The sequence below is a fragment of the Choristoneura fumiferana genome, chromosome 4, assembly GCF_025370935.1.
Source record: "Choristoneura fumiferana chromosome 4, NRCan_CFum_1, whole genome shotgun sequence".
Taxonomy (NCBI): domain Eukaryota; kingdom Metazoa; phylum Arthropoda; class Insecta; order Lepidoptera; family Tortricidae; genus Choristoneura; species Choristoneura fumiferana.
The window spans coordinates 4,008,462-4,032,365 of NC_133475.1; the positions used below are offsets into that span (position 1 = coordinate 4,008,462).

The 23,904-nt window shown below is 40.2% G+C and overlaps 1 protein-coding gene across 7 annotated transcripts in view; it reads left to right on the forward strand.

Annotated features, from left to right (window-relative positions):
• slo (calcium-activated potassium channel slo) overlaps positions 1-23,904 on the forward strand; it is a 110,545-nt gene that overhangs the window by 75,152 nt on the left and 11,489 nt on the right. The window contains exons 3-19 of one of the 7 annotated variants that reach the window (XM_074086605.1): positions 1,775-1,871; positions 2,609-2,720; positions 3,066-3,217; positions 5,510-5,677; positions 6,619-6,710; positions 10,363-10,473; positions 11,589-11,694; positions 12,807-12,959; positions 13,237-13,392; positions 15,139-15,251; positions 16,245-16,400; positions 16,690-16,766; positions 17,106-17,141; positions 18,097-18,168; positions 19,895-19,957; positions 20,811-20,846; positions 22,017-22,149. In XM_074086605.1, the coding sequence (XP_073942706.1) occupies positions 1,775-1,871; positions 2,609-2,720; positions 3,066-3,217; positions 5,510-5,677; positions 6,619-6,710; positions 10,363-10,473; positions 11,589-11,694; positions 12,807-12,959; positions 13,237-13,392; positions 15,139-15,251; positions 16,245-16,400; positions 16,690-16,766; positions 17,106-17,141; positions 18,097-18,168; positions 19,895-19,957; positions 20,811-20,846; positions 22,017-22,149 (1,833 nt within the window). Of the gene's footprint in view, positions 1-1,774; positions 1,872-2,608; positions 2,721-3,065; positions 3,218-5,509; positions 5,678-6,618; positions 6,711-10,362; positions 10,474-11,588; positions 11,695-12,806; positions 12,960-13,236; positions 13,393-14,445; positions 14,664-15,138; positions 15,252-16,244; positions 16,401-16,689; positions 16,767-17,105; positions 17,142-18,096; positions 18,169-18,774; positions 18,826-19,894; positions 19,958-20,810; positions 20,847-22,016; positions 22,150-22,970; positions 23,037-23,904 lie in introns of all 7 variants that reach the window. The other 6 variants (XM_074086601.1, XM_074086607.1, XM_074086606.1 and 3 more) reach the window with 6 other exon arrangements.

Here is a 23,904-nt window from a genome sequence, read left to right on the forward strand (position 1 = left end):
ACTATTAATTATCTCATTAACAAGGTTTTTACGCTGTAAAGTCGATTCTCTAATTATCTCCAAAAAGTAACATAAAACTTTTACATATTTTATACTTTAGTCTACTCCTAGAGACGAGTACTATCAGCTGTAAAAACATGGTACCCAATTTGTTAGCACCTTATATAGCTGATAGGAGTGCGCGAAGTTGGATTTTTTTCACACTAGTGCTTTTTGCTTTACAAATTTTATCAAATTTATTTGCATCTTCAGCCTCGTGTGCATAAGGCTTAAGTCAAGGGGTTTCTAGTTAATATTATGTATGATCAGTATTGATTTTCTCGGCTTTGTTATTTATTGGTGTAAAATAAAATAATAACATAAGAAACAAACCATTACGGAAGTCTAATATTTTAATACTTATTAAATCTTTTTAATTATGACTGTTACTGAAATTTTTAAATTTATTTACTGTTTAATTTTTTTTTACAAAGGTGTTGAAAAACATCATGCGATGCTAGTGCGAAACGATCATTCCCAACTAGTGCAATAATTAGGCCGGGCTCGTTCTCGAAATTTAACACATTGGGAATGGCACATATCGCACTTGCATCACAAACTACTATTACATTGCTGCTGCATTATTAATTTGTAATAATCTTGTGATAATGCTGATAAAGGAATACGTGAGTTAAATAAATGTGACCCAAATTGTTTGCTGATAGTTTATATGTTGGCTTTTTGTCACCATCGGCTGATACTGTTTTGCTATGTCAAAAAAAACAACCGAATCTGTGACCGAATTAATAATCTCCTCCTTCCTATTTTATGAGATTTGTTGGGTCATTTTCCCAAAATCGTTATTTCCTAGCAGCAAAATTTCCATTCGCTTTTTTTCTCATTTTTTTTTTTCTAAATATGGTTTTTTTACTGAAGCTCTTATTTTCACAGTCGAGTTTTTCCCAATTTTAATCGACACAGAAACAGTATCAACGGAGCTCCGCTAACGCGGATCTCCTGCTTTTGTGTGGTTTTGGCCCTACGGGCCGATGCAAACTTAACACAATGACATATCACAAACCTATCTATGTTCCTGTGTCGATTAAAATTGGGAAAAAACGAAATTGTTAAAATAAGATTCGTAAAAAAGCATATTGGGAAAAAAAGCATTCGGGAAAAATACGAAAGAAAATTTTGCTACTAGGAAATAACGAATTTGGGAAAATGTTCGAATCAAACGTCTTCATAGAATTTAGTACCTAGTATAACGTAATAATCCACGCGTACATTATAAGCAATCTAATCTTCTCAAAATAAAGTACAAATTGACCCTTTAGACAACCCCACATAGATAGACAATTCCAGTGAATATGAAATATGAAGCATTGATGAATACCTACAAGCGAATGCGTCGCACAACATAGTGGGTCGCGTCGCAACGATTGACCATGAAGGAAGTTAGTAGAGCTTGTCTTATTTAAAATGACGCGTCCCTCACTCAACTAAATCAGTTCATTACGACAGTTAATCGCCAGAGTCCAACGGGAAGCTCTCCCTGTTAGGCTGACACGGTTATTGTAAGATTATGCTGTCTAAGTAGTCATAATGAACTGATTTTGTTGAGAGAGGCGCGCGTCATTTTAAGTTAGACAAGCTGTACGATTAAAATTTTGAACAACATTTTGGCATAGCAAGATAGTAGAGTACCTTAGCAGTTGGCTTAACCCGTTGGCGTCAAACTGTGTGTCTGTCTATCCGTGCTCGGCCTACCCTAATATTGACTTCACATTTGCAGTGAGGAGGTGGAGCGGTGTCAGAAATGGAGTGACAATATTACTCAGCAGATCGACCTTGCCTTTAACATATTTTTTATGGTCTACTTTTTTATACGAGTAAGTAAAGTTTATACCTTGTATTGTAGTATTACCGGGTGGGCCCTATAGATGGGTCATGCGTAACTGTGAAACTATAAGACATATAGAACGATCTGGAACATGTCGTCGATTTTATAGACGAGAGAAACTGCAATCATAGAAAAAAAAAAAAAACAGCCTACTGCAAGTGTTTGCCGGGAGTCAAGTGTGCAGTTGGTTGGCCAGGAGCGCTGCGGGTTCGAATCCCGACCGGCGCAACTGAAAAACTTTTTTTCTCAAACATGACATGAAATATTGACGTTGTGTTACAAATAATAGGCTGAGAAGTATCGCGATGCAGACGCTGCTGCGGGCTGCCTGCGCGCGGTCACTCTAGCGGCCTGCAAAGAGATTTCATACAACTTTGCAGGCCGCTGGCCGGCAATGCAACCGTCTTTTGTTTCAACGCGCGCTCTGTGACTCGGCCTACGCCGAGCAGCACCCGCAGCTGCCGCGCCAGCAGCCAGCGCGACACGCGTGCACACAACAGGGCGACAAGACTAAGCGTCCCGCCAACTTGATTTCTTGTTTTTTATTTTATTTCATGTCATGTTTGAGAAAAGCACTATACAAGCCTCGGCCGGAACGTGGGGTTGCCGGCCTCTACAGTAATTTAGGTACTATTGTTTCTAGAAGAAATGTTCGTGGGTAAGAATAAAATGGTTCTGACAATCTTACTTAAAGTAAAGTTTAAAGTGTACATGTTTTTGTTCCAGTTTATAGCAGCTAGTGACAAACTGTGGTTCATGCTCGAGATGTATTCATTTGTAGATTATTTCACGATACCACCATCCTTTGTATCAATATACCTGGATAGAACGTGGATAGGTAAGTCTCAGTAATTTTCATAAGCTTTTTTTGGTAATCACTTCATCTAAAAAACAAGCTTATCTAAGTAGCAAATGGTCTATAAAGCAACTAGAGTTAACCTGTTTGTTAGACCACTTGCTACTTAGACCAGTTGCTTCTTAGACGACTTGCTACTTAGACCAGCTGCATTTTCGACGAAGAAATACTAACTCGATTGTATCAAATTTGCTAATTATGGAATCGGATCGGATGGATTGCATTATTGCAAGTAATGTACAGCTTAGTGAACCACTTTACAAAAAATAAAGTACTTAATTGTTTTTTTTTTACGAGAACTTACTTTGGTTCTACCTATATTTTCAGGGCTAAGATTTCTCCGAGCTCTACGCTTGATGACCGTGCCTGATATTTTGCAGTACCTCAATATATTAAAAACATCGAGCTCAATTCGGTTGGCGCAGTTGGTATCTATATTTATATCAGTATGGTTGACAGCAGCCGGTATTATTCATTTGGTGAGTTTTTTAGTAGACTATAGTTAGATATACTGTAGACTATAGTACTGCAATACATAGTTGGCTGTAGCTACGAGTATTTATTCAAAAGACACTACACACCATCTGTACTCCAACATGTTTGATATACATCTTGTAGTTTTCGAGTAAAATGCCGTGACATACGGACGGACAGGCAGACAGAGACAGACGGACTTGACGAAACTATAAGGGTTTCGTTTTTGCCATTTTGGCTCCAAAAATGCGATGCTTACTTGTTGCGTGCGACAAGTACAAATTTTATGATCTTTGTCGGTACCCATTTACGTAAAGTCCAGACGCATCAATTTTTGGACCATTTTATGATCTTTGTCGGTACCCATTTACGTAAAGTCCAGACGCATCAATTTTTGGACCATTTTGACCAGATTCGCTTTGTATATATATTCTAACATTTTAATTCTAACATAATCTTATAAAATTTGCATTTTGAGGATGCTCCTACCATCCTGCCATGAATTTACAAAACATAATTTATTTTTTTCTTATAGCATAAGTATCAAAATTATTTAAGCCAGGCTAGAATGACAATTTTGACAGCCTCAAAAATGATACCAGATTAAAGTTTCGTAAAAAATGCGTGGACATCTTTCACTGGCCAGAGTCTATATTATAAGGAAGATAACGATGTAACCCGATCGCCTAATGCCGAGAATAAACACATTATCTTTTGTCGATCAAATTTCTACGGCTGCTTCATACCAGCCAATGTAGGGTGAGTCTAAAGCCGAGTTAAGACTTGCAATAAAAATCGTGCAAGTTGCATTACATTTCGAGATCGTGAAGCCAACGAGTTGTAGTGGTCAATCGAGCGCCGCAATATAATGCAACTTGCACGACTTTTCTTGCAAGTCTAAACTCGGCTTAATAGTCCAATTCCACATCTTTTTTTTTAATGTTATCTTTTAAATAACCGTAGATACATGTATAAATACTGATAATAAAACATTTATTAGTTGATCCAACATAGGAACGAAATAAATCATTTTGTCACGTCTACCTTCCGTGCCGGTAGACGTTTTAGACGACCAGATGGCCTTCATAGTGGTTAGAGAACCTGACTACGAAGCTTGAGGTCCCGGGTTCGATTCCCGTGTCGGGGCAGATATTTGTATGAAAAATACGAATGTTTGTTCTCGGGTCTTCGGTGTTTACTATGTATTTAAGTAGGTATTGTATCTATCTATATAATTATATTTATCCGTTGCTTAGTACCCATAACACAAGCTTTCCTAAGCTTACTTTGGGACTAGGTCAATTGGTGTGAATTGTCCCGTGATATTTATTTATTTATTTATTTGATATTTATTCAATCAAGTGGTGAGTTGTCGTTCATTGTGGCGTCCTAAGGGGAGGACTTTCTTCAGCAGTGGACTTCTTCCGGCTGATGATGATGATGATGATGATGAAATCTTTTCGCACAGTTTACATACACTTTTGTCATCGGTTTTTCCAAAGGGAGGCGGTTTTGTCTAACGCGCTGCCGTTCGCGAACGCATCCACCACATCTTTCTACCCTCGTCTTATACGGTGTGGGTGTGACAGAAAGAAGTGGTGAATAAGATTGTGATTCGAAGTATGTTAGAAAATAAAGCCTCAGAACGTCTGACTTCACTAGCCAACCCACGCGTACCTATACAAAAGAAATCCGGCCAAGAGCGTGTCGGAGACGTTCAAGATAGGGTTCCGTAGCCTTACGAAAAAAACAAGTACCTAATATATTTCTACGGAATCTTCCAATTTTAGGCATATTTTGTACCCTGGGCTGCTATTTACTTTTAAACTACTAATAATTCTCATGCAATCTTAGCCGTTATAGTTTTCCTTGTAAATTTGATATATTTACTACTATCCAGAATTTTAAGGGGGGACGACGCTCGATTTTAATGAAAATTTGCACTTTAAAACTGAATCGAAAAATCGTCCTGGCAACCCCTCAACGGTTTCCCTCGATAAAAACCTATCCAACGATACCCTACACCATTGGGTTAGTCGAGAAAAAAAACACCCCCACTTTACGTCTATGGGAGGTACCCAAAAAACTTTATTTTATTTTTTATTTTGCCACTTTGTCGGCGTAACTGATATGTATATTCATGCCAAATTACAACTTTCTAGTACTAACAGTCTGAGCTTAGCCGCGGACAGACAGACAAGGCGAAACTATAAGGGTTCCTAGTTGCCTACGCAACCCTAAAAAGAGTCCATACGTCATAGAACCGTAAACTGGACGTTTTCTTTTGTCTTTTCCAGCTGGAAAACTCTGGCGACCCGCTGGACTTTTCGAACTCGCAGCAACTATCGTACTGGACATGCGTATACTTTCTAATAGTCACCATGTCCACAGTAGGTTACGGTGATGTGTTTTGCCACACTGTTCTTGGCAGAACCTTTTTGGTTTTTTTTCTCCTCGTCGGCTTGGTAAGTTTCATTTTCAATTATATATTTAACATATGATTAATAATTGAAATGAATTTAAAGATCAGTATTACAAAATATTTTAAAGTGTATCATTGCAAGGAGAGGCAAGTTTAGTTTTCCGTAGTACGGCATTGAAGTCATTAAACCGACATTCATTTTGTTGCCTTCCGGTTTCTCGTAGTCCACGGCTCCGTAATGTTCCGCCGCGCTTGCGATTCCTTGCATAAATAGCTAAACGAATAACAAAGCAAAAGGAAACGTTAAAGATTACCTGTTGAGATGTAACATAGTCCACATGGGAGTTGTTAGACCAGTGTACGGACGCACAGCTCGTGAATGGTTGTCGCCTGCTAGTGCACCCTAGAGCATGTCGGTTCTGTGATCGCGAGGCCGCGCCGCCCCGCTGGGTCGGCCGCCGCCGCCTCGCCGCCCTCACTGTGCAATCTTCTAACTTCTTGGCCGCTTAACTAAGAGCATCACTCGATTACCGCATTATGAAATGGGCTTCGAGCGATAATTTTTAACTGCATGGGTGTATTTTGTTTTTTCTTTTGCTTTGTTATGTGATAGCACGTACGCTGCCGGAGGAACTCTCTTCCCGTGCTTAAATATTGGAGATGTGTATATGGGGACAGTGGTACGAGACGAGATACGTATTGCCCGGAGTGGAGGCGTCCGGCCGCCGGGCCCCCGCGCCGCTCCCCCCTCCCAACTCGCGATCTCTGCATGCTTCACTGTGCCTGGCTGTGTTCAGTTGCTCACCTCACCGGTAGACACACACTTTGTTCCTTTTATTTTATTATTTCGCTCCGCTACCGGCTACACTTTACGATATGTCACAATAGTTATACTGAGACTCGAGGTGGACATTGTCGTGCACCACGCGATGGTGTCCGCGTGCACCGGCCCCGATATTCGACCGACACCATGGTCTGTTGCAGGCAATGTTCGCTAGTAGCATTCCTGAAATTATAGAGCTGGTAGGAAGTAGGTCCAAGTACAGTGGCGAGCTGAAGCGTGAACATGGAAAAAGGTATCAGTTTGACATATCAATTGACCGACGAAAGTGAGGGCGATTCATACCGCGGAGCGCGCGCGTGAGCGGCGAGGCCGAGCGGTCTGACTCGCTCGAGCTCTCGGAGACGATGTGAGATCATCACCTATACAAAAGCTTGCTCAGTGCCGTCAGATGTATTGTGTCATCTACTCGTGGCCACTCGCCAGCCCCGCGCGCGGTGGCGGGCGTGCCGTCGCTGCGCGCTACCGCCGCTGCGCTCCGCTAGCGCGCCAGCGAGGCACACCGGCCCGCCGCGCGCGACGGCCCGCCTGTGGCTACGCTCTACCAAGCGTCTATATCGAATGCCCATCGTCTTAGTTTAGGAACCGGCTATACCGATTTCTTTTTAAGTTCTGTTCATCGATTAGTTAGCGTATGTATCCTTAGGCTTTGCATGCACCCGGTCACGAGTCCCGTCACGGCTTGCGCCGGTCACGTAGCTCCCGCCGCTAGCGTAGCTCGGCACGGCACCCAAGCCCCGCACATCCACACCCACAGCCACAGCCACCACGCAGACAGACGACACTCAAGCCACACAGCCTTGTGCGAGCGCGAGGGTACGCGGCCGCGGGTCGGGCGGGGCGGGCGGCGGGCGCGCGGGGTTGCGCGAGGTCACTCACCTCACGGTGTTTGCTGTGTATCGTAGGCTGTGTTCGCCAGCTGGATCCCCGAGATCACGGAGCTGGCGGCGCAGCGGAACAAATACGGCGGCCGGTACAACAAGGACGTCCGCCGCAGGTACCCTGCTCACACGCCCCCGCTCCACACGGCTTCCTGCCTTCTTACCTCTCACGGTTTCGATCTGACTTGGTTGAATGAATGCGGAGTTTGCTAATGAAATTTATTAATCCTTCACTAGAATCGGTCTCTCGGTGCCGTGGCGCATGCTCGAAGAGTTAGCTCCCGGCGGCCGCGCTCCTCTCCCCGCACTCGGGAGACAGGCGCGCGGTCGACCGACGCATTACTACATGCCTTTTTTCGTAAATTTTACTCGAGATACCATTAAGCTTTTTAATCCTTCTAACGAGACTAGATCTGGAGAGAGCCGATGTAAAGTATTGTAATGCTGTCGATGAAGTAGTGTTTGGTTTGTTCGCTTGCACACGATGCCTGTCGCCACGCTGTAGCGCTAGCTCCGGCACCTCGCCAGCTCGTCCCGACGTCACACACAGCCAGTGCCCGCCCCGCGCCCGCGCCCGCGTCCGCGCCCGCGCCCGCGCTCGCGCCCGCGCCCGCGCCTCGGCCCGCGCCGCGCGAGCAGGAGCCGCCCGCGCCCGCCAGCCGGCGCCGGCGGCTCCCTGCCACCGCCACCCTGAATCACTTGTCGACTTGAATGTGAATGTCTTGTTTTGTCTGTCGGCGTTTAGGCGATATTTGCCAGTTGTATCCCAGAGATAATTGACTTAATCGGCACTAGACCCAAGTATGGCGGCACCCACAAGAATGAGCGGGGACGCAGGTGAGCCGCTGTCTTCACTCCGTTCCGTTGAATGTGTTCCGTGTTGTGAAATCTATATCTTCCTTTTCCTCTCTTAGCACGCTTCTGTGTTCTCACTTTATCTTGGGACACGAGTCCCGCGAGTTGTCTTTGTTTTTATGAATCGATATTCATTGTAAGATACCTTTGAATTTGAGTTCAGTTGAATAGTGAAAAGCAGATAGTGGCTAGTGGTATCGCTCGTCATTATAGGTTTCATGATTATGTTCTTTTAGCGTATTTATGGAATGTTAACCGTAAAGCTTAGTTAGGAAGAGTTAAATGTTGAGTGGTACCGTAGTGTGTTGTTGGAGTCGCTCGTGTGTTGGCGTCGACAGCTCCTCGCGCGGCGCGGCGGGCCCGGCGGGCCGGTGCGCCGCGCTCGCCGGGCCCGGGGGCTGTTGATGCGGCGTACCGTACCCTTACCCGTACCGTACCTAGTGAGTGCCATCCGCTCGCCTCCTTCTGTACTCCCTGCCTGCACGACATCTGTAACTGTACTGTACTCTTAATTCTTAATGTTGACCCTCTTTACTGTTTTGCAATCTGTAATGTACTTTTGGATTTTTGGATCGAGCCCCTCGGTTAATTTAGTTTAATGTATTTACGTAAATTCATAGAGCGTGGCAAGGCTGTGTGCATTGAGGACATTTTTAACGCAAAATTAGCTTAGTTGTCGACTTACCATTGACATGAGTGACATCATCTTAGCAGCGACACACGAATCATTTATTCCAAATTTGTTGGATTTATTAATTTGAAAATTGTTTGCGTTGTTTGCAATCAATACAAGGTAGAACTTGGTTATATAATTGATTAAAATTAAATCAGTTCCTTTGCCACACCTTAGATGAATTATAGTTTGCATGTTATAATTGTGAGCAAATTCTTTTCTATCTTATTTTCTGTAATGTTGATTTTAATTTGGAGTGTGATTTGAATAATAAAACCTCTAATATTTGTTTTGTTTTTGTTTGTTCGTGAATTGCAATACTAAACATTTACTGCTACCATTTTGGCACTGTGAACTATTTTCACGTTCCCGATGTGTTTTGTTTTCTTACTAACTCTTGTATTTTCCGAGACGAACTTATAAAGAATTGATACCATATCCTAAACAGATCTGAGTTTCCAAGTCACTAGACCTTATGAGCATTCAAGTCTTTACAGAGGACTGTACTGGACGCAAGCTTTTATCACTAGTGTACGATTATCATAATTGTTGGCATTCCTGTATGAAAACACACTTTTATTAATTTGTCTATGCCACAAATTCTTATTTCTTTCGAATAGTGCCCCAATACCACACTTTGTCATTGCAAGTAAATCCTTACACACTTCCAAGTGCCCCTGTTGATTATATTTACATGGTTTTCTTTTAATTTATTAGATAGTATCACAAATCCTGATCGAAACTGAGCTTCCTAGTAGACCATTGTGTTATTTTTTTGTGGATGATGCGCTACTATGAGCAAAGCAAGTGTTTGTTTATCAGTTGATACTGTTAACTGTCGAGACAGTCACTCTAGTTCAAATCCGCCACAAACTGATGAACAACATCATAGTGATCATTTAGAATATTACACGCAACGCCTTTGTTTCTGAAGTTGTTAGTTTTATTATCTTTAATAGTTGTGATACTTTCAAAATCTGAGTGAATTAGTTCTAACTTAGCAGCAAAATAAAGACGTTGCCTGCTTAATCAGTAGTTCGTGCTTCTATCAATAGTTTTATTTAACCCTGTTGCGGCCTTTTTACTCTATTAGTGTCTATTCTTTTCTCTTAAATAATGAATACCTTGACAATGTGGTCCCAGGTGTTAAGTAAAACATGAAATGGCTATACTTCTGTCTTTTCTGTCCTCTTTTATTTAACTAAATAAAGCTTTTTTTGAAATTTTGCTGTTTTTAAGCGATTTTACGCTGATGCAATTATACGATCAAGATTTGCACAGCTTGTTTCAATTACTCTGCAAATTATCACAATATCGCAATTATCAATAGTGCCCAAGAAAATTTAAAGCAATAAAACTTCTTGATACTTAAAATCCGCTTGTGCTTCTTTCGTTCTTTTCACAAGCCATTCTGTTGTAGCAGCAAAATATATAGAAATTATACAGAATGATGTTATAATATTTGTACACGTTTTCAGGCATATAGTTGTTTGTGGACACATAACATACGAATCAGTGAGCCATTTTTTAAAAGACTTCCTACATGAAGACCGAGAAGATGTGGACGTCGAGGTTGTTTTTTTACACAGGTCAGTACTACCAACTTATATTTTGTATACTTTATACTCGTATTATGTTTTTTTACATTACGGATAGAACGTTTAGTTTGCTAAGATTATCTGAAACATCCCAGCTCCTTCACAAAATATTCTAAAGGAGAGAATTTTAGATAAATAGTCCTACAGGACCGAGCGAAATAAGTCTCTGATACTTTTCAATACTTTATTCAGTTGACTACAAACATATGTTTTCAATACAATAACGTGGCAAAATGAAAATGCATCTTTTTATAGTCGACTGTATCTACATTATGACTATGACCAAACTACACCGACCCAGATGCGATTAATTTGAAAACGAATGAAATTAGTAACTGTCTTTAGTATTTAAAATATTTTGGTGGCGTTTTTCGCGAAAAGTCGCTACTTACTATAGAAAAAAAATTGCTTCGACATAAATTTATTATTTATGAACCATGATGATTGATGATAAATAGAGATCAGTGGTACTGATTTTCATAACGACTTTTCGCAAAATGACCAATACTTAAATATACTAAAATGCAAGAACATAAAAGAAAACCTCTTCCAATATGAAAGAAAACATTGTTTGGCACTAAAGAATATGTATGAAGTGCTGAATGAAACGCATGCCTGATGTGGTGTATCACGCGACGCCTTACAGAAAAGAGCCCGACCTAGAGCTGGAGGGTTTGCTGAAGCGTCACTACACCACCGTCGAGTTTTTTCAGGGTACAATGATGAATGCCGTCGACCTTGAGCGAGTCAAGGTTAGAGTAACACCGACTAGCAGGCATTAGTTCGCACGGCCACGTTATCATTGAACCGTCTTCGTGAACAGTATTTTATTTATTTATGTGCATAAGACAGATCTTTTTCTTCTGTATCAAAGGTGCTGTTTCATAGTCACAGTAGGATTTAATCACTTTGGTAAATTTATCTTGTGATTCTTTTGATGCAATCATGGCTTATCACGGCGGGACGGTCGCGCCTCTGCGCTCGCGCCGAGGCGCCGCCGTTCCACCCCACGACTGCGTATTTTGGTACATAGAATGCATGGTAAGGTCGGCCCACGACAGGCGGCGGACTGTCCGGTCCTAGTGTTAACTGAGCGTTGATGACAGGAAACCGCCAGACCTGGAGCTCGAAGGCCTGTTCAAGAGACACTTTACCACTGTGGAATTCTTTCAAGGCACCATTATGAATCCAATCGACCTACAGAGGGTAAAAGTAAGTAGAATCCGCGACATGTGTTCTGGCGTGGTGTCGGTTTGAAGATGTACAGACTGCCTTTTCTATAGTCGTAGAGCGATGCTCGTTCACTGACCATCCGAGTTGTTCTGTTGGAGCGGTGTACCCACAGATCCCTTCTTGTGTCATGAGCGCTGTCTGTGCGTGGCTATCGCTAGTAACTGCCGAGCCGGCTCTCGCATGACGTGCAAGGGGTGTTAACAGCGAGACGATCTTGGTCCGTTTGCCTTTGCCCACAGACCAGTCACCCGAGGATCTTGCTCTTAAGACTCCTGTCCCACGGCGTCCCCGCCGGCCCCCGTCCGGCCTGGCCGGCTCCATGTGTCTCACTGTCTGTACCAATAATGGGTGTTGTATGCGATGGCTCGTGTATATTCATAACTTAAACAATCGATATCGCCGACTTGTGTAACTCAATAACTTTAGCCTCAGCGTCATCGCGTTTTAATGCACACGCATAACTAATTGGGGTTCAATGCAGGGATTGACAGCGCGATTTGCTGGAATACTCTTTCTTTTATTGATGTCGATTCATATTGATAACTTCCAAACATCGGTGTACATTGGCATTAATGGCTGCTGCAGAAAGGATTTCCGTTTCAAAATTAACCCTGTTTTGTAGTTGCGAGTAAAGTTGTCGATAATCGATACTGTCGAATGTTTACGGTAAGTTTAGACGTCGATGCATGGCTTGTTTGTAAAATTGCACGTTTTTATCAGTAAGTAGACATTGAATTTCACTTACAGCACCCACCTGCTTTTTCCTTTATTGAAGTGAACATTGCGTAAAATATCATTAACCTTACAACTGAATTTAAAGTAAAATTCGCAATCACAATATTCACTTCCGCCTGTTTTGTTTTGCATGTTCTTTCACGCTTCTTTCACTGTTATAGTTATAGTATTAAGATTATTTAACAAAATACTTCCAAACTAAAACTTCTCACAATATTAGACAAAGTTCACATTTTGACTCGATTAAAAATATTTTAAATTACAAATAATTTAATGACTTAGGTATTTTTAGCGTCTGGCCCTAGAAGCAGTTATTTAGCCCTATCAGGCCAGTTGCTAACCGGTATACTGTGTAGGTTCACGAAGCTGATGCTTGCCTGGTACTTGCCAACAAGTATTGCCAGGATCCTGATGCTGAAGACGCGGCCAACATCATGAGGGTCATCTCCATCAAAAACTACTCCGACGACATCAGGGTCATTATTCAGCTGATGCAATATCATAATAAGGTCAGTGTTTTAAATACTATCTCAAGGACCAGCTTAATTATTAACAGGTATTCCAATTATTTTACATTTAAGTTGAATATTTTCTATTTTTGCCCTTGCATTTAAAACAGCTGTTATAAGCTAGTAAAAAAAATATATATTTAAGTACTTTCAATATTTGATATTTTCTTATCACGTGTTGATCTGTCATCAATTAATTTTATTTCTTCGGTAAAAACGCGATAGTTATTAGCGTTTTCTAAAGTGTGGTTAACTTTGATTCTGGTTGTTATTTTAGGCTTACCTTCTGAACATTCCATCGTGGGACTGGAAGCAGGGAGACGACGTGATTTGTTTGGCGGAGCTGAAGCTTGGCTTTATCGCGCAGAGCTGCCTCGCCCCAGGTTTTTCCACCATGATGGCCAATCTCTTCGCCATGAGGAGTTTCAAGACGGTTAGCGTTACACCAATATGTTAAAAAATAGTTAATGCAAGTCCAAAAGTTTCCGTTCTTTTACAAGTGAACGTCTTTATGCGCTATTTATTCTAGAAACTTTTGAACTTACTAACTCATTTTAAAATATTCTTCCGGAACCGGAGCACACCTTATTAATGCAAGAAATAAATGCGCTAATAGAAATTGAACTTACTAAATTTTATATTTTAACACTTATAATACCAAATTAATGGCATCAAAAACTTGTGTTACCAAAATAATGGATTCCGGTTCTGATAGTCCGGTGGTGGGTAAAATTAAAATTAAGTACAAAAATTTTAGATTTTTCGAATGTTGTTTATTTTTATATAAAAGACAGGTAATGTACACCTAGTTACTTTTAAAAGTATGCTTAAAGATAAATAATTTTATCAATGTTTATTTTATTTTAAATCTATCAACGTTTTTGAAAATACTATTTGTGCAAGTGTCATTTCTAACAAGACCATTTTACAAAAACTAAGTTGAAAACAACTACCGTTGCGGATTAAAATGTCATTAAGTTTAACGAGTACGATCTATGTTTTAATTACCTATTTGTTCCTGTTAAAGGCCACACCCGGTATTAAATAGACATGATTAGTAATGGTAATACCTAATATGCCTTATCCTTATCTGGCAAATGCTTTGCATATACCACCTCACCTAAGGGAAATCCTTCATCAAGTCGGGCTCCTGTAGGTACCTCTCGCTCAGATATTTAGAAGGAAAGTTTGCGAGGTGTACCAACTAAACCCCAGTGTTTGCTTCTCCGCTTAATTGAATGGCTCTGAGTCTGACCTGGTAGTGTTTTGAAATCCACCAGGGCAGTTGTCCATTTGGACTCTCCCTCTGCTTGCTTCGCTTTCTTTCTCCATTTAAGGATTCAAGCTTGTCTTCCCATATACTGAGATATACCTAGCGCAATAATTAAATAAATGTAATCTTTTAGCATACCTTTTAATAACACATTTTCTGTCTGTTACTAAAAAATAAACAACTTTCTTAACATTGAAACGAAAATTCTTCCAGCCGCTGGACTATGAAGTGCATTCGGAGAGAAGGCTAAATTCCGAAGTACGATGCAGTGACCTCCGAGCGTACTTGTTTAACTTGGTTTTTGCGGCATTTCCACAGTCCCAAGACATGGCTAAGTGGACTTATTTCTACATGCGGGGTACCGGCATGGAGATGTACACCGAGACACTAAGCACGACGTTTGTCGGGATGCCATTCAAACTGGCCGCAGAGTAAGTGGGCATCGAACAAGAAGCTTGCCAACTGTGACACGGACAGCGTCACACACTCAACTTTTCTATACTGTACATTGTGTTGAGCTCCACATTCCATCCCCCAGGTCTCTGACGGAGGACGTCACTAACCAACTACAATCGCATAGCTTTTTTCAATCATTTAAGTGTTATTTGACCTTAATATTTCCTTTGCAAGCTTAAAAATTGTCATTTGAATATCGATGTTTTTACCCAAATCACAGTGTTCGATATGCCTTGAGTACTGCACTGAAAATGTCAATAATATAGGTGGTAACATCTCCAGCCTGGACATAGAGTAGAATAACAATACTGAAATTGTGTGGACTAGGTTTAATATAGATGGACTTTAACAGAGAGGGACTGGGCAAGTTATGGGGGTGCCGATGAGGAGCCGCAGGTGGCTGTGACTAACATAGCACGAGCTTGAGCGTCTCCTATTGGTTGATTGCAGTCCCCCGACACACAAGCTTGGCAGAATGATTACCTGCAGGGTACTGGCTGCGAGATGTACACGGAGACACTGTCCACCTCATTCACGGGAATGAGCTTCCCTCAGGCGAGCGAGTAAGATCCCCCCCCAGACCCTCACCCGCACCGCTCTGCACCGTAGACGATGTGTGCCCACTGTAAAACCTAGCTAACTGAATGTGCACTACTACCTTATTTTGGTAACCCTAGATCACGTGTTAGTAGGTTGTTGTCGAGAGCTAGAACTAAACAACGTAATTTCCTTCCAGTTACTATGTGCATGTTGAATGGGTAAATAACATTAGAAAATAGTGGTATGTTTTTAAAAAATGAATGCGTAGTTTTATTTTATTTTAGTTCAATAATCAGTTATTTTAGTAATGTAGCTGTAATTCAAGACTTAATTGATAACATTTTCCTAATTTCTATTTCATTAAAAATACGTAGAACTGAACCAGAGAATCAGGCTAGCCGACATTCAACATTATTTCAGTGCAGTAAATTACATAATTTAAGAACATGATCCCGAAGCATAGATCACATCTACACTTGGTTACAGACAACAATTCAGACAAGTAATCTTCTCATTAGCAGCTATTCATTTGAAGACTCAAAACCAAAAACAATCTAAAGCGTCCGATGACTCTTCCCTGTAATGTTCCCCTGGGTTTTGGATCTTATCGAAACGCAAAAGAAAAGCTTGCTTACCCAGGTTCACCGCGATGGAATGCTTGGTCCTCTATTGGCTTGACGTAATTCGATGTCGTTCATTCGCTTTACCAACACTGCACACCACACTACTCTATAATTCACTTTCAGATACTACTTCTGTAAGCTTCTTGTTGATTAACTTAAACGCATGATAAATTGAAGACTTAACACAATTTGAAAGCGAGTATTTTCTTTAACTTACATACCAAATAAATAGACTGATCGTAGCTTCATTTACACGCATGAAATATTTTTTATTTCTAAGAATAGATAATTCAATATCCATTCCTATTTCTGAACGCTGTATCAATTGAACACACACTTAACCAAAATTCCAAAGTCAACCCTTATAATAGTGACGCACACCTGTTTGGCCAGGTTGTGTTTCACGAAGCTGAAGCTACTTCTCCTGGCGATCGAGATCAAGGGCGAGGAGGGAGCTGATAGCAAGATCTCCATCAACCCACGCAGTGCTAAGATCCACGCAAACACACAAGGATTCTTCATTGCGCAATCTGCTGATGAAGTTAAGAGGTAAGTACTACCTACTACTTCATTTGAAATCTCTGTACGGTCAAAAATATCGCAACATGAACAGTAATATCTGCCTTGAGAATAATAGAGTGCATGTTCCGATATTTTGGACCACCTCGGCCGCTCCGAAGTATATGACGGGCGACTATACTTTGAAGACTTAAACTTTAATAAAGGAGCTAAATCATCATAATATAATACAGAATTTAGATTTTGACTTCCAGCTGAACATAAAAAGAAATTAAACTCCAAGAATTAACAAGGTGCAATAATTATGTTGTTTTTCCAGGGCTTGGTTTTACTGTAAGGCTTGCCACGAGGACATCAAAGACGAAACACTCATCAAGAAATGCAAATGCAAAAACTGTAAGATCGCTTTCTTTACATTTATACAAATTTAAATACCATGATATAAATAGCTTGTATTCTGTGAAAAGTCTAGGTTCAGACGTTTTACGCAAATTACTAATTGACAGCTAATAATCAATTCTGTGACATTCTTTCTGGGAAATAATAAATGTTCACGAGCTGTGTCTGTAGATGATCACAAAAGAACACTGTTCTCTTGACTCTTCCGATGATTGTCACAATGTCTAACACTGTACCATAAGGACACGATGACACAGCAGAATTGGCTATCGACTTCACACTGTTTACCTTTTTTCTGTGAGACATTAATCGAATATTGTTCGGCTGAACTTTTAGTGACCGCGCACCAGCGGAAGGTTGGAGCCGACCTAGGTAACTTGCACCACACCTAACCTCACAAATTGACGTTTTCCGATTATTTTTCGTGTCTATATAATTTTTGAGTTGCTTTAGTGGTGTTGCGTCCTTTACCTCACAGACTGGATCGGCTGCAAGGCATTCTCTTGACCCGTGCTCGTTCACACCCTATATTTAGCGATCATTGTGTTTGTCCGCTCGCTCGTGAATGGTTAATGCCACGATAGGATCAAGCACTCTGACACTTCACCATTTTTCTATGCCTTTTGAGATTCTCGCTATGTACTGATTTGGATCAATATTAAGAGGATTTAGTGCATCATACAATACAACCAGCCATCATCTTACTCTGAAACAGATTCGGAACCAGGGCCTAAGTACTGAAACAACAAAGCAGAGACCAAAATTATAGTTTTGTTTATAAAATGATATTATTTTAATTCGGTGCAAAAGCTAGGGTTAGCGCGATTGATATGATGCATTCAAAGTCCAGAGCAGACAGTATATTGCATGTAAATAGGAACATTAAATATATGTAGAATTTTATTTCACACGCGGCAAAACTTGCACCGTCATGTACCCCAAAACACTTAGTTTATTGTGTCTGTAAATATAAATCCACGAAAGCATGTCTCAGAAAAGTCAGAGTGTGAAGATAATCATGAAGTGCTAAAATATGCGTCTCATCGAGATTGAGCTAAATAAAACAATGAAAGACTTTTGAGAACAGTTCCGGCTTGTCTGTGCTAATGACAGTGACTAACGCAAGGTCGGAATCCTAACGACGTCGCTATACCATTACATCATCAGCCATTTTGGTGGGATCATATTTAATCCGACTAATACAAAACTTAAGATATGCTAAACGCGAGGTGTCAAATCTGATCCCACGAAACTGTGTAACCGAGTGACCCACAACAGAAGAGACAGGAGCGTACCTTCGTATGTGTCAGTTTTTGCATTTTTACAGATGTTGGAATGATGATGATGCAGACTGGGATGGTGAAACAAAATCTTAATTCGTATCGAGGTTGCCTCGACGGTACGGAGCTAAAACAAAAGCTATTACTATTACCGTACCTCACAACACGTTTAGTTTGTTTGCATCAACTAACCATTGCTCATGACCGGCGTAATGTATCTTGGAGACCCGTAAACGCTAATTCACGATTAAACGACACACGCAGTGCTCTAGACTAGCAAAGCTACAGTCACATTAATGTTACTATGAACTCGCTTACAGTGCCAGGGTTGTCCAGGACCACCCTTTCTTCTACTGTCTGAAAACTGCTCACAATGACGGTCGAGTTTGTAGGCTATTATGTTAATGGTGTTTATTTATACTGACTTTATTTTGATTTCTAGCAAAGCCTAACCGTCTGCTGCAGCTATGACTATCACTGATACAAGCAAACATTAGATAAGGCTGACTCTTCAGGCATCTTTAATCAAATGGCAACAGAAGCGTACTCCATCTAATTCCTTCTCGTTCTTAAACTTTACAAGAAGACGGTTCCTCACTCCGCTTTGCATTTCTGTCTGCATAAGTGCCTATAATTTGCATTCATGGTGTGATGCCCACAACTTGGACTCAATAATTATAGTATTATTAAGTAATCGCTTTAAAACGTATTGTTTCTCGGTTCAGTGGCTACGTTCAGGAAGGGCGTACGAGCCGTCCAGATGGTTGGCCGGGCAAGTACGTAACCCACATGTGTTTAAGGTTCAATGTAAATGTCGATGTGATGTTCTATGGGCGACGCGCGGTGCGACGACACATAGCGATCTCGTGTCCTGTATCATTGTCTTGTCTGATTCGTTACTCTATGTGCATCAGCAGTTAGATGTTTGCCTCTCTATTAGCGGAACTAAAACATGGAAAGACATTTGTGATGTCATTTATTTATTTTGGTGTTGTTGTTATTATAATTATATCAATCTCTGAATATTTTCCTAGGAGTATTTTCCTGATTACTGCATCGAAATAGCCCCTCTGATATTGATGTTGTGAAGTGTAATTTATTATCTGCTTTCGAAATTGAGAACATATTTAATGTACAGACCCTGCATAGGGAATGTTTAATTTAGTTAGATGGCCCTGCCGATAGCTCCAGGACTGCGGCTGCGCCCACTTGGTCCGCCAGTATCTGGTATATCACCTCAACAGTCATTATTTCTGCCATTATGATTGAAACCTTGGAAACCGTTAACTGCTTTAGCCTAATTAATTACAACGTTAGTACGCTCGGTGCCATCTCCTGGTGAATTACGCCCCTTAGTCATTTTATCATTTCCTCTTACATTAGCTTTAAATTCATTATGTAGGATTATAAATTCATCAAATCTATTGATACGTTTAAGTAGTTTATTTAGAATAGAGCTTGTCTAGAGGTTTTTGTTTAATGTGTGGTAGTTAGTTTGCATGCTGCACATTGGTGTCTTTGTTAACTGTTGTATTGTATATGTGTTACTGTATAATATTTGCTATATTAACAATCTATCATTAAATTAACAATGAACTAATACTATTTTGTGTAACTGCATTCGGTTTCATTCTTGAATTCAATGTCGTAAGAAATATTTAAATTTGTCAGCTTAAATTTTGCACATGCGCTTTTGAAGTGAAACTGAATAAGTTACTTTGACTCTGATTTTATGATGAGATTTTCGGTCACTCGCTGTACGATATTGCGATTGCGACGTGCCAGTAGGTTATATCGTTGACTGATTGGTGTATCGGAATGCGAATTTGTGCTGATGTTTTGCAGATGACCACCATCCTCCCCCCACCTTCACGCCGCCAGAGTTGCCCAAGAAGGTCCATGTTCGAGGTACATCTCAGGATGACAGACTGAGTGTTTTATTTTTTATTTGTTTTATTCATCGGCCCACTTCTCCATTGAACGACCAGCAATGTGCTTCGTCCACAAAGGTGCCCTGCACTTAGTTGCTTTATCACGCATTCTCATAGCGAGCACTAAAAGAATCTGAACAAAAAAATGCGGATTTATGAAGCTTTCATCAAGCATGATCTCAGCTGAAATTGTAGAACGCCGAAATGCGATTGATCGTTCTAAAGGATCGTGTTCCATACTTTTATGAGTTTTGATTCGTTTTCTCACGAAAGTTGTTTTTTTTTGCATCACTTTATTTTCTTCTTAGCCTATAAAATGTCCAACTGCTGGGCAAAGGCCTCCCCATTTTTCCGCCACTCGTCCCTTTCGAGAGCATGCTCCTGCCACTTTAACACTTTAATTGATATGCGTCCAAGTCGTCCCGCCATCTCCTGTTCGGTCTGCCTCTGCTTCGATGGCCATCCCGCGGAACCCAATGCATCACGTTATTAAACTTAAATATTGCAAACCCCGCGACCTGCGCTTCTTGGTTAACTCTAAAGCGGATGTTTCATTGGTTTGTACCCTCCGCCAGGCATTGCATCCGTTGAACATTTTTGTGCGTTGAATGCTTTATTGGCACGCTTTTGTTGTAGACATTAAAATATTATTTCCATTACTTGAACCCTCATACTGAAAAATAGTTAACGTAAAATATAAACACTTCTTGAAATTCAAATTAATTGAGCACCTTTGTGAACCAACTTTTGAAATTGTAGTAAAATTGCCCACTAAATTTTACTTTCAATAACATCAACTAAAGTTTTTATTTTTCCTTATGCTTTTCCAGGTGAAATTGCGAGAGAGCGAGGTGAAGACATTAGTTGTAAGTAATTCATACGTTCATTCATTCCTACTATCTGTCTGTACCTATATCTAACTAATTGTTGTTGTAAGCTCTGGAACATTGGTTCCGCTTCGTTCCGTAAGGACTGTCTAGCTTGGTATACCTAGCAAATTATACAATCCTTGATTAACTTGGACTTTGGATACCTTGAAAAAACAGCGAAATTCTCGCGAATCTCGTGAATCTCGCAGGTGAAGTTGTGGGCAACAAATAAATATAAAGAAAACGATACTTGATTATTCTGCTATTGAAAAAAACAGCTAAGTTCGAGTCGGACTCGTGCACCGAAGGTGTTAAATATTCAGTGTTACTTACCAGTCCTTCTCCTAAGCAAAATGTACGCATTAGATGGTCATTTTAGATGCTTTAATAGAAAGAAAAACGTAGAAAAATAATATTTTCAGATTTCTGTTACTGGTTGTGCTGTGACTGTGAGAGCTACCTTTATACTAAATTTCAAGTTTCCAATTTGGTGAAGCAAAAGAAAACTTATGGGATTAGTAAATATAAATATTATACATTTTTAATTTCAGTTAAAGCGGCAATTCCTTAACGCACAACATTAAAAAACATGCCTTTGTCACAAAATATTTGGCAGTCCGAGAAGATAATTAAGTCTAAATACACCTTATTATGATTTGGACACAATCATTATTGGCATTAGCTAAACTCGGAAACCAATTTTTTTTAATCTCTGTTTTTGTACGTGACTATTGGACAATTGGCTGGCTGTTTGGTGAATTTACGGTCTTGGATGAAATTAAAAGTAAAAAACCTGTACAATAAAAACACTTCCCGGACATGTCCAGGAAGCAATGCCACTTTTTTTAAATTTATTATCGCATCAACGCATATAACGATGGATTTCCCGGTCGATTTTTCCAACATTAATGAGAACATTTCCGAGCAAGTTGGAGAAAAAAAGTTTAATGCCTGTATCTTTTGATTGCGGTGGCATAGAAGTTCGATTATTTTACTGGTTCAAGGGGGAGCAGGCCTGAGTATTTATTTGATATTAATTTCAGCCTGATACTTCTAGGAGTTCTTGAGAAAAAGGGCCTAGACAGACAAACGGACAATAAAGTGATCCTATAAGGATTCTGTTTTTCCTTTTTAGGTACGGAACCCTAAAACTATATTTTTTTTCAGTAATAAACAGAAACCACAGAAGCGCGGCGCCTACTGCTCTTCTGTCACCGATGGCCAACCAGCTTATGAACACCACGACGACGCGGCAAGTCAACAAGGTCAAGCCCAACGTAAATAGAGCGCCACCTGATACGTAAGTAAAAAGAAAACACAATATTAACACAAACTTGCAACAGTGGCAGCCCTGAAACGAGGTCGATTATGCTTTGTATGTGTGTGTACTCAGTGCGCTTTCGATTGGTTGTGGTCATGTGTGGATGAACCTAGGGCTGCCCCTTATTAATTGCTTACAAACTGAAGTCAATACAATCCATATATATATGTATTAATTGTAAAACATCTGCTTATTGTATTTTCAGTAAAGTATAAACTTAATATATTTTTAAATTATCTAATAAAGCCATGTTAAAAAATAAACCCCATTGTGCCCATCGTATTTTCTTTCTAACTTTTCGGCAGCTTGTTTAGATCCTGAGATTTAGCAACGCATTTAAAATCTTCTTTTGTTGTCACGAGATTTATGTTTGGCACTATGTGCACTGTGTACACAATATGAATGTCTATATATAATGTATAGCGCAAATCAGTATCAACACAACCCACGAGACCATTTTCGTTCTACGCTCATAGCTCATAGCTTCTGATGTTTAACCACCAATTACATAAAAAATACATAAGCAAATAGTATTAGTGAATCTATAACGGAACAGAAGTACAGGTTATGACGTAGGACGTTCTAATCATCATTAACAAAATAGCCATTTTGGTTTAAACGTCACTTGAAGCTTGACAAAATGGCGCTGACATGCTATGTAAGGAAGCATTCACCGTGACTGTTATGACTTGGGTAATTTTGCTTGAGTGCTGTGTCAACTGATTTCCACTATTCATTTTATCGTTCGCACTTACTGGTCTCAAGCCGTAAAGCTACGGAGCTGTTTGGGCGTGTTGCAGGAACCCCCCGGAACAGGACACGAATTATCAAGCGTACCACCTTGCCTACGAAGTGAAAAAGCTCATGTAATTCAAACTTATATATCAGCTAGAACTTTTATTACAGTAGTTTGACTTTGACTATGTAATGATGCGATACCGTTGTTACAGTTGATATAGATAGCTTGCTTTGAATACGTTTTAGTTTATGTAGGGTAGTTTATATTTTATTGTAGGTAAGTGCCTTTAGATTACGAGTGTTCGAATTGAATGTGTGTGTACTAATAAAATAGATAATATTTTACGCCCTGATTGGTTGCGAGGGCTGTATTCTGATTAAACTAGTGATTTTTTGTTCCGTACCCACTAATAATATAAGTACCTACCTAGATAAAACACAGTTGCACTTACCTACACATCTGATGTTTCTACAGTCGTATCTGCAATTGCTGCGCATAGTTTTGCTGTCTATCTGCCGTATAGATGGTCTTTGGTATTTTGGAGAGCTCCTCAGCATCGATCCTAGAAACAATATGTTTCTGAACATTATTTTCTTTCATACTTTAGCCTTTTTGACAAAACCCAAGAATTTAGACTTACCCGTACTAACCCAGGGTGTCTACTGGATGTGGCCTGTAATACGAGCAAATTATTAAAACATAGATCATACTCGTCAAACTGAACAACATTAGTTCAGCGACTTTTAAAAATAATTGTTTTTTTTAATTTTTATTACACTTTTAAGTTTATTCGAAGAAGCAATGTAAAGCAAAATGCTTGATGTTTGTAGCGTGACAGGCGACGTCAGTTGGGTTCTAGGATGGCGTAGGTACATTGATAGCAGTATTTAGTTTGTATGAAAAAGGGAAAATTCAAAGACTTCAATATTTTTAAAAGTCGCTGAACTAATGTTGTTCATTTTGACGAGGACGTTCTATGTTTTAATTTTTTGCTG